Raw genomic sequence first — 11,053 nt, 5'->3', positions numbered from 1 at the left:
TATATGTATATAGATTTTGAAAATTTTTAATAAGAAAAAAAGGCCACCCACCTTGCAAATCATGACATTTAACACAACRAAATGAATTTTGTGATTTTTTATAGAACTTTTTCGTAAACTTGCGGCGCTTGTTCTTGTGGCTAGTTCAAATGTGCTGGGGGTGTGTTTGAGTGACTGGCTGGTGAGAGTTTTGCATGATTTTTAATGTTTATTCAATATGCTTGCATTGTATTTTTGTCAATTAGTTAATTTTATTTATTCATCTTTAAACTTTATTTTCGCTTGCACAGTGCATAATGCTAGCTTATTACTCAGCACTTTATTTAATAACATAATCTAGAATTACTTGGGTTTACTTTTCGTTTTGTTTGCTAATATGTTTGTGAGTTGCATTTAGGTGTTTATTTATCTTTTTGCTAAATTAAGTTTTATTTGTATTTTGTTTGTTGGTGTAACACCAGATACAGACACAATTACAATCAATCAATATAGTTCTCTGCTATTTTGTAATTTTTATTTTTGCATTTTGTTATATAATTATATTTTCATATTCTCAGCTTTACTCTTTTTCTTTAAATTATTCATATTTGTTTTTTTGTTTTGTTTTTGTATTCTTACTTTTTAGTTAACACTACTCTATATATTGTAAATATAAAGCAATAAGCGTCATACATCCTTTGCGGCCGCAACGGCAACACTTTTAACATCGTTATCATTATCATCTTTGTTTTTGTATTTAGCTTTGTCTTCAATTTCAACTTCAACACCGTCAACTACTACAACGTCAACATCATCATACTTGCGACCAATAACAGGATCGCTTACTACGCTAGGGGCAACAGCAGTGGCAATGGGTGCGGCGGCAACAACGGCGTTGGTGGTGTTGGTGTTGGCGTTGGCAGCGACGGCGGCATTAACAATAGCACTTGCGTTAGCACTTTCGACAGTTTCGACAGCAGCAACAACAACAGCTGTCACTGCACTAGGATATCTAACAACATACAAATCAACACTTGCAACGCGTCCAACTAAAGCATCAACATCAACATCGGTATCATCAATACAAGCTTTCGAAACTATTTGTATACTTCTAAGAGTAGCGCACGGTGTTGCCAACTATGCTGTTGTTGTTGTTGCTGCGGCGCTGGCATTCGTTGCTGTCGTGGCCGAGGCGTTCGTGACGGTGTTCGCGTTCGGCGCGTTGCTCGCATTGCACTGTATGAGGCCGCTGTGCTGCTGGTGTTGCTGTTGTTGTTGTGTGAAATGATGATGCGCCGCCGGCTGGTGCGCATGCGCGTGCTGATGATGGTGATGGTGATGATGATGATGGTGATTATTGTTGAAATTCAAGTGCAAAGCGCCCGCGCCGCCATTGTTGCAATTCACCGCCACCTCAGCGTTCTGCGCTTGTTGTTGGTGTTGCGGCAGGGCCGAGGTGCAATAGCGTGTCGCCGTCTCGCCGAACTCACCGCTACTTAGATCGCCCAAGATGCCGCCAATAAGGCCACCACCGCCGCCAAAGACCGCCGCTGCTGTCGACGCATTGTTCGGCTGCTTCGTCTGCGCCTCGGGCTGCGTGCAAATGGGCGGCGCTGCCGCGTCGCCATCGATGAGCGTTGTGCCCGCTGACTGTTGCTGTTGCATTGAATTGACATCATCTGTTCCCGCATGTTGCTGCTGCTGTGAGTGGTGAGCGTGTGCTGCCGCGCCGCTGCCACTGCTGTAGCTGCTGCCGCTATTCGCAATACCACTGTCAGTTGTRGTGCCACTGCTCGCGACTCCGCYGCTACCGCCACCGCCGCAGCTACTGCTGCCTCCATCCGTTGTGGCCGTAATTGTGGACGAGGCGAGCGAACTTTGGCCGTCGTCGGTGAGACGCAGCGCCACCTCCAGATCGCGCAGCACGTCCGTCTCCTTCTCGTCGATCAACGTGAAGCGGCGATGCAGTGCGGTCAGGTGCGCAAAGGTCAAATTTAAGTGGGTGTGCAATCCCAGTAGCGCGATTTCTCGGAAATGCGCCGCATAGAGATGAGCTATCACATGAAATTGCAAGCGTAGTATTTTGCGGGCAATCGATTCGAACGAACTCGGAAATTCGTTGGCATATTTGGTTGGGAATATCGACTCGTCGCTGACTGTCTTCTGCGTGAAGGTCATCACATAGTCGATGTATTGTGGTGCGGCGACGCGCGTCTTCTTGCCTTTCTCATCGAACCATAAGTACGTTCTGCGCGAGGGGGGGATAGAACAACCAAAACATTAATGTCGAAAATGAAAGTTGTAGAAATTTATAGTCGCATACCTGTTGCCGGGTCCGGTCATGTCGGCACAACCAGAGGGCGTACAAAATTCACTAATAGTTCCATAAACCAGGTTTACGTGCTCAAATAGAGCCAGTGCTGCAARGATAAAGAAGTGACAATATGTTTTTGTTAAAACGAAGTGAATATATTTTCAAATGAAATAGTTTTTCATACAAGAACCTGTTTTTCAGTGATCAGTTTGTATGACAGCTATGTATATGTTATATTAGTTCGACCTGAACGATTTCTTCGGAGATGGTACCGTTAATTTTTAGAATAATCCATGCTAAATTTCGAGAAGATATCTTGTCAAATAAAAAAGTTTTTCATACNTTTGTTTTTTAATTTGTTTATATTCAATACATTTTTAATTTTATATTTACTTAATTTTGATTTTGTCGTTCTGTTATTACAACTTACTGTGTGACGCCAGCCATTCATTATAGTCCAAGCCAGCTGGAAGATCTACTAAGGCTTTGAGATCGGCTTCAGGTAGCTTACGTTCTAGAACGCTCTCCTCCAAATATAATTTGGTATCTGTTGAATTTTGATCGCCATCGCGCTCTTTACGGCGCGCTTTTCTGTAATAAGGCAAACAGGAAAAGAAAACATGTGATTCGTAAGCAAATCGATAAAGGAGTTATAAAGTTAATCAATTACATAAAACATACATATATGTATWTACTATAAATGCATTCAATAATACGGACTAAAATCAGAAAGGTGCGAATCTTAAAGTAACAGGTGTCAACTACTGCGCAATGCTGAAACCCGTGGGCATATATAGGCGTATATATGTGTATGTATATAAGAACCCATAATATATACTAATACATCTGTAAATGTATGCATATGAATTAAAATTGATAAGTAGACGGGGAAATACAAAGAATTTCACTGCATAAAACACAAGTTGGTCAATGGCTATAAATTGCTTCGTCACTTTTATTAGCAGCTAAAAAGTAAAAAATAACAAAAAAGTAAAATATAACAAAAAAAGAAAGAACAATAACTGCGATTTTGTTCAGATAAAATATTAAAATATATATGTATGCATTGCGACATTTTATTGATTGCCTAAGAATGCATTAATTATTGAGGAGCGAAAGCGCAGCGCGGTTCATGGAGCCACGTAAAGCTGGCACACCTGTTAGCTTTCCAGCGTCAAAGTCCGTCGACAAGTGTTATATTTACATAGTTATAACTTTTGCGAAATTATTTTAATGATCGTTACGTCGCTTTGGTGCATTATTACATTATTAGAAAGGCGCCACGCCTATAAAGACAGGTGTTGCCTCGCCAGAATGTTTGTGGAATATTTTTGATGCCTCGGGCAGGGTTTCTAATATATGCGAAGTAGTTCGTTAGTTTTTGCGTTATCGTTCTGAAATTTTGCACACGTTCTGTTCTCCTTAAAAAGCTGCTTATTTATCGAAGCGGCCGATATCGGATCACTATAGCATATAGCTGCCATACAAAMCGAACGACCAAAATCCGATTTATATCTCGAGATATCTTCATGAGAATTTATAAGCACTATTATGCAAGGTAACTGTTTAGTATCTGAAGAAATTGTTTAGATCKAACTACTATATCATAYAGCTGTYATACAAATTGAACGTTTGWAGTGAATTTTTTGTATGGAAAACTTTTTTAGTTGAAGAGTTATAATAACGAAATTTTGCATGAATAATTCGCTGGAGTAACGGTACAATTTCTGCTAAATTTGTTCGGATCGGATAAATATAGCAAATAGTTGCCATACAAACTGACCGATCAAATCAAGTTTTTTATTGATTTGTATTGACATTTTTTATTCGTGCAAGGTATTTGGTGTAAGCGTTCGCTCAATGGAAATCATTTATAAGTCGGGCCCGCGCACACACCCATTTACACGCTTCATACATGAGTAAATAAACAATTGATCTTATCAATTACGCGTGTTTGAAGGCTGATAAGTCATGCCATTTCGCAAATCCATAACAAGTGTTTATATGTGTAACCAACAGGAAGCCCGCTCTGCGGTCTATTTGAGTAAATATTTCGTTGAGTGAAATGACTGGTTTGTCAACCAGGGCATAAGTAGCAAATAATGTTGGCGGCTATTGACAAAAATTAGTATTAAGAGCAATAAAGAAAAATAAATAGAATGTTTCAGGACCACATATCGTCACTTAAGTTGCAAAATAACGTATCATCAAAAAAATCGAAATTGACTTTTTTATTGCTTACGATTCACTACATCATATTATATATATGAAGCATAAAATTTTCAGTTTCTGCTGTCAGATATAACCGATATATAACCAATATATAACCACTTTATAATCAGAACAAAAATTTAGTTTCAATATGGTAACCAATAAATAACCATTTTATAACCAGAACAAAAGTTTAGTTTCAATATGGTTACCAATATATAACCATTTCATAACCAAAATTAAAATTTGGTTCCAATATGATAACCTATATATAACCATTTTATAACCAAAATTAAAATTTGGTTCCAATATCATAACCTATATATAACAATTTTATAACCAAAACTCAAATTTTGTTTCAATATGATTGGTTTCTATTATTTCGTTTTCCTTAGTCTGTAAACTTATGAAAAGTGATGTTTCGTTATTTTGCATTTTAGGTGACAATGTGAGGTAGGCGAGAATTAAAGATAACCATATTAAGAATTAAAGGAAAGCGCGAGTGCTCTCCTTATATGTCAGTCATACTTAGAAGTTCTTTGAAGAAATGTAAGACTAAGTACACAGTGGAAGGTGCGTTGAAGTGATAACAATCAGACGTTTATTAGAAACGGCTATGATTGAATATACATACATACTATACGAACATTCTCAAAAATTTTTGAATTTCCTAAACTTTTTTTTACATTATTCTAGTCTCTAGCTGATACTACTACGCTCATAGCCTAAGTGTAGATATAAAATGGTATTTAAGGCATTTACATATACAGTAGTCGCTCTTAAAATCTCTTTGCGGCATTGATAAAGAACTTCTGAGTATCAGCATTCATAGGGTTCGTTTAAAGTGTGGGTTGAGCGATTCTTTCATATAATTTTTTCGTTCGAAAGGTATTTTTTAAAATTCAAGAAGGAGACAGCGAGTGTGATAAAATTACTATTATCTTCTAAGCGTTAAATAAAAATTATAAGTAAAGCTTTGCAAACAATTTACTTTAAACTCAAGCTAATTGACACATTCTGCTACAGTGGGGGACTACCGCTTGACAGGCTATCTGTCTCTTATACACATCTAGATGTGTATAAGAGACATATATAGATCTTTTATATATAAACTTCGTGACAAACTTAATATACTCTGTATATATATATAAGCACTATGTATTAATAGCTTTTGAACTAACTATCGAAGATCTAGACACGCTAATGACATCATACGAGTAAGTTAAACACTTGTTGCTTATTTTTCAGTTAAAAACATATTTCCTCTAAGAGCTTATGATAATATTTAATAATGGGCCATCATCAGCAGCACGCATACTGTACATATGCATATGTGTATGTATGAATGTGCGTGCCTGTATGAGATTGTAAGAGTCGATAATGAGTGATGGTTAAAAATATAAACAATGTGATTCTTTATATGGGGTGATGTAACCAAAACGTCAGGCCACATTACAAACTATTTACATCAATGATATAATTCGCGGAGAGAGTATACTTTTTTGTTGATTTTTAYGTATTTTTTATGTTTAAATTTGTTGGGTAAACTAATATTGAAAAACGCTTAAAGAGACAGCCATAACAAAACAATATAGAGATTATAAATAAAGTGATTAAAAATTTGTCAGATGTATGAGTTCTCTTAAAATGTATGAGAAGGAAGTGCTGCTTATTTGTCGGAACCGCCCATATTGGACCATTATAGCATTAAAATGAAGACCTTGTATTGGAATCTTTTGTATTAGTGTAGGGTACTATCGTTTCGGTGCAACGTTTATTCTTTCTCTGTTTTCACGATACTTGAACCATATCACGCTATTTATAGTATCAGTTGCACGCCATTTGGCTAATCTTGATTCGTCGTGTTTCAAAAGCAAAAACAAAAACATTCTCTGATAAAGCTTAACAATAAATCACCTAATCTTTGTAGTCTGCGCTTGCTACAAATATATTTATAGATTGTTTGGTTAAGTTTAAATCTTTTTTAAAGAATAGTTGGATCGTATTGTTAATAATTTTTTCACCTACTTGTTTTGGCTTATTCATTTTATCATTTTGTTTATTAGTATTTTTTTTNTTTGTTTTTTAATTTGTTTATATTCAATACATTTTTAATTTTATATTTACTTAATTTTGATTTTGTCGTTCTGTTATTACAACTTACTGTGTGACGCCAGCCATTCATTATAGTCCAAGCCAGCTGGAAGATCTACTAAGGCTTTGAGATCGGCTTCAGGTAGCTTACGTTCTAGAACGCTCTCCTCCAAATATAATTTGGTATCTGTTGAATTTTGATCGCCATCGCGCTCTTTACGGCGCGCTTTTCTGTAATAAGGCAAACAGGAAAAGAAAACATGTGATTCGTAAGCAAATCGATAAAGGAGTTATAAAGTTAATCAATTACATAAAACATACATATATGTATWTACTATAAATGCATTCAATAATACGGACTAAAATCAGAAAGGTGCGAATCTTAAAGTAACAGGTGTCAACTACTGCGCAATGCTGAAACCCGTGGGCATATATAGGCGTATATATGTGTATGTATATAAGAACCCATAATATATACTAATACATCTGTAAATGTATGCATATGAATTAAAATTGATAAGTAGACGGGGAAATACAAAGAATTTCACTGCATAAAACACAAGTTGGTCAATGGCTATAAATTGCTTCGTCACTTTTATTAGCAGCTAAAAAGTAAAAAATAACAAAAAAGTAAAATATAACAAAAAAAGAAAGAACAATAACTGCGATTTTGTTCAGATAAAATATTAAAATATATATGTATGCATTGCGACATTTTATTGATTGCCTAAGAATGCATTAATTATTGAGGAGCGAAAGCGCAGCGCGGTTCATGGAGCCACGTAAAGCTGGCACACCTGTTAGCTTTCCAGCGTCAAAGTCCGTCGACAAGTGTTATATTTACATAGTTATAACTTTTGCGAAATTATTTTAATGATCGTTACGTCGCTTTGGTGCATTATTACATTATTAGAAAGGCGCCACGCCTATAAAGACAGGTGTTGCCTCGCCAGAATGTTTGTGGAATATTTTTGATGCCTCGGGCAGGGTTTCTAATATATGCGAAGTAGTTCGTTAGTTTTTGCGTTATCGTTCTGAAATTTTGCACACGTTCTGTTCTCCTTAAAAAGCTGCTTATTTATCGAAGCGGCCGATATCGGATCACTATAGCATATAGCTGCCATACAAAMCGAACGACCAAAATCCGATTTATATCTCGAGATATCTTCATGAGAATTTATAAGCACTATTATGCAAGGTAACTGTTTAGTATCTGAAGAAATTGTTTAGATCKAACTACTATATCATAYAGCTGTYATACAAATTGAACGTTTGWAGTGAATTTTTTGTATGGAAAACTTTTTTAGTTGAAGAGTTATAATAACGAAATTTTGCATGAATAATTCGCTGGAGTAACGGTACAATTTCTGCTAAATTTGTTCGGATCGGATAAATATAGCAAATAGTTGCCATACAAACTGACCGATCAAATCAAGTTTTTTATTGATTTGTATTGACATTTTTTATTCGTGCAAGGTATTTGGTGTAAGCGTTCGCTCAATGGAAATCATTTATAAGTCGGGCCCGCGCACACACCCATTTACACGCTTCATACATGAGTAAATAAACAATTGATCTTATCAATTACGCGTGTTTGAAGGCTGATAAGTCATGCCATTTCGCAAATCCATAACAAGTGTTTATATGTGTAACCAACAGGAAGCCCGCTCTGCGGTCTATTTGAGTAAATATTTCGTTGAGTGAAATGACTGGTTTGTCAACCAGGGCATAAGTAGCAAATAATGTTGGCGGCTATTGACAAAAATTAGTATTAAGAGCAATAAAGAAAAATAAATAGAATGTTTCAGGACCACATATCGTCACTTAAGTTGCAAAATAACGTATCATCAAAAAAATCGAAATTGACTTTTTTATTGCTTACGATTCACTACATCATATTATATATATGAAGCATAAAATTATCAGTTTCTGCTGTCAGATATAACCGATATATAACCAATATATAACCACTTTATAATCAGAACAAAAATTTAGTTTCAATATGGTAACCAATAAATAACCATTTTATAACCAGAACAAAAGTTTAGTTTCAATATGGTTACCAATATATAACCATTTCATAACCAAAATTAAAATTTGGTTCCAATATGATAACCTATATATAACCATTTTATAACCAAAATTAAAATTTGGTTCCAATATCATAACCTATATATAACAATTTTATAACCAAAACTCAAATTTTGTTTCAATATGATTGGTTTCTATTATTTCGTTTTCCTTAGTCTGTAAACTTATGAAAAGTGATGTTTCGTTATTTTGCATTTTAGGTGACAATGTGAGGTAGGCGAGAATTAAAGATAACCATATTAAGAATTAAAGGAAAGCGCGAGTGCTCTCCTTATATGTCAGTCATACTTAGAAGTTCTTTGAAGAAATGTAAGACTAAGTACACAGTGGAAGGTGCGTTGAAGTGATAACAATCAGACGTTTATTAGAAACGGCTATGATTGAATATACATACATACTATACGAACATTCTCAAAAATTTTTGAATTTCCTAAACTTTTTTTTACATTATTCTAGTCTCTAGCTGATACTACTACGCTCATAGCCTAAGTGTAGATATAAAATGGTATTTAAGGCATTTACATATACAGTAGTCGCTCTTAAAATCTCTTTGCGGCATTGATAAAGAACTTCTGAGTATCAGCATTCATAGGGTTCGTTTAAAGTGTGGGTTGAGCGATTCTTTCATATAATTTTTTCGTTCGAAAGGTATTTTTTAAAATTCAAGAAGGAGACAGCGAGTGTGATAAAATTACTATTATCTTCTAAGCGTTAAATAAAAATTATAAGTAAAGCTTTGCAAACAATTTACTTTAAACTCAAGCTAATTGACACACTCTGCTACAGTGGGGGACTACCGCTTGACAGGCTATAGGTTCAAAACACATGACGATCATATAAAAAAAATATGTGACAAGCAATATTTTTCACYATTAGTCGTCTCCTTCACAAGGATTTAAGCGCACGAACTCAAACAATCCGAGTTGCCAGTGAARAAGAAGTAGGGCGCCCCAAAAAGTAGTAGCAAGCAGGGCCAAACTTTTGTTGCTGATGTAGCACGGTGCTCTAAAACCATTTAGATTAAATTGCTTTGAATTGTCCCACGCTACTTCAGTGCGGGACAACTGCTTTACTGGCTAAAGGTGCAAAACAAGCAAAGAATATATACAWTTTAGGATAAGGAATATTCCAGTTTCCAGCATTAGTCGTCTGCTTCACAAAGATTTAAAGCTAMGAACGAACTTSTCAAGCAATTCAAGCCRTCAGTGAATGAATACGCGCCCCCARAGAYTGGATCGAAGCAAGGCCAAACATTCGTCACTRTTGTAGCACAGCGATGACGCGATGACGCATTTCGCAATAGATTGCAATTTGTAAATAGTTGAGTAAATTAAGCCAGCTTTTAGAGGTGCAAATGAACATGCTAAGCGTTCGAACGCTGACAATTTTGCTAGAATGCTTTGTCATTATTAGCATCGTATGATATTCAAATGGTAACGCTTGTGTTGTTATATTATCAAAGTACACAAAAAAGCCATAAAAACAGCATATTGTGGCGAAAAACAAAAATATTATGACGCTAACGCGGCCGGAATAAACGTTTATATTTACAACTGCTACTAAATTCATAAAACTGCAAAAAACAAGCCTAGAGATAAGCAATTTATCGATAATCAGATATATGTATACGAGTAAATATGTGTTTTATAAAAGTCTATTTAGCGCACTCAATACGCGGATGAAYACCCGCGGCACTCACCCAGCTACGCAGAGTATTGTCTCGACCGAGTCCTGCGCATATCTGTAGATGCTGCCGAGTGTCTCACCGATTCTCGTCGGTATCTCCGTAACCTGCCACATAAAACGCACCGTTTTCAATAGACATTTAACCACAAACGAACCGGGACCGTGGGCGGGACTCTTATTCGTCGCRGCACGCTTGCGCGGCGGTGGGCGTGCGTTTGGCGCGGACGCTTTGGCAGCAAAAACTGAACGTTCAGTAAATGCGTTTATTGTTGTTGTTGTGACTGTTGGCGATGCTGTCGCTACTGTTTCCGCAGTTGGCTCTGCTAAAATGTCCRCTGAGGCCACTGAGTGCGCAGATGAGTAGGTTGAGTTGGAAAATGAGGACTTGGCGCTGCTGCTGCTGCCACTATCGCTGCTCGAATCGTGTGTCCAACGCGCGGTGAATGTAGTGATGTCGGGGTTGAATGTTACCGTTGCAGAAGTCGCTGCGCAGTGGTTGGCAGGCGCTGACACGGCGTACGTGTGTGTGTGCGCCGCGTGTTCTGTGGCAATTGATGYGTTTTGCGTTGCTGTTGTTGTTGGTGATAGCGTTGCTGCTGAATGTGTTGTCGCCGTTGTTGTTGTTGTTGGCGTTGAGTGTGTTGCCGCTGAGCTGTTGGCGAAATTTGTGTATGTGCT

General features: G+C 36.8%; 1 protein-coding gene across 2 annotated transcripts in view; it reads right to left on the bottom strand.

Annotated features, from left to right (window-relative positions):
* Window positions 1-226: 226 nt before the first annotated feature.
* Window positions 227-11,053, bottom strand: part of LOC108973426 (MOB kinase activator-like 2) — a 91,227-nt gene continuing 80,400 nt past the window's right edge. For both annotated transcript variants that reach the window (XM_018940683.1, XM_018940684.1), the window contains exons 3-5: window positions 6,669-6,829; window positions 2,303-2,399; window positions 227-2,227 (exon numbers count right to left, since the gene is read on the bottom strand). In XM_018940683.1, coding sequence (XP_018796228.1) covers window positions 1,117-2,227; window positions 2,303-2,399; window positions 6,669-6,829 — 1,369 coding nt within the window. In that variant the 3' untranslated portion in view covers window positions 227-1,116. The remainder of the gene's footprint in view (window positions 2,228-2,302; window positions 2,400-6,668; window positions 6,830-11,053) is intronic.

This window comes from Bactrocera latifrons, unplaced genomic scaffold (assembly GCF_001853355.1).
Source record: "Bactrocera latifrons isolate USDA-ARS-PBARC rearing strain unplaced genomic scaffold, ASM185335v1 scaffold_479, whole genome shotgun sequence".
Taxonomy (NCBI): domain Eukaryota; kingdom Metazoa; phylum Arthropoda; class Insecta; order Diptera; family Tephritidae; genus Bactrocera; species Bactrocera latifrons.
The sequence above is the reverse complement of the archived record's forward strand: the minus strand, read 5'-3'. Positions and strand labels throughout refer to the sequence as shown.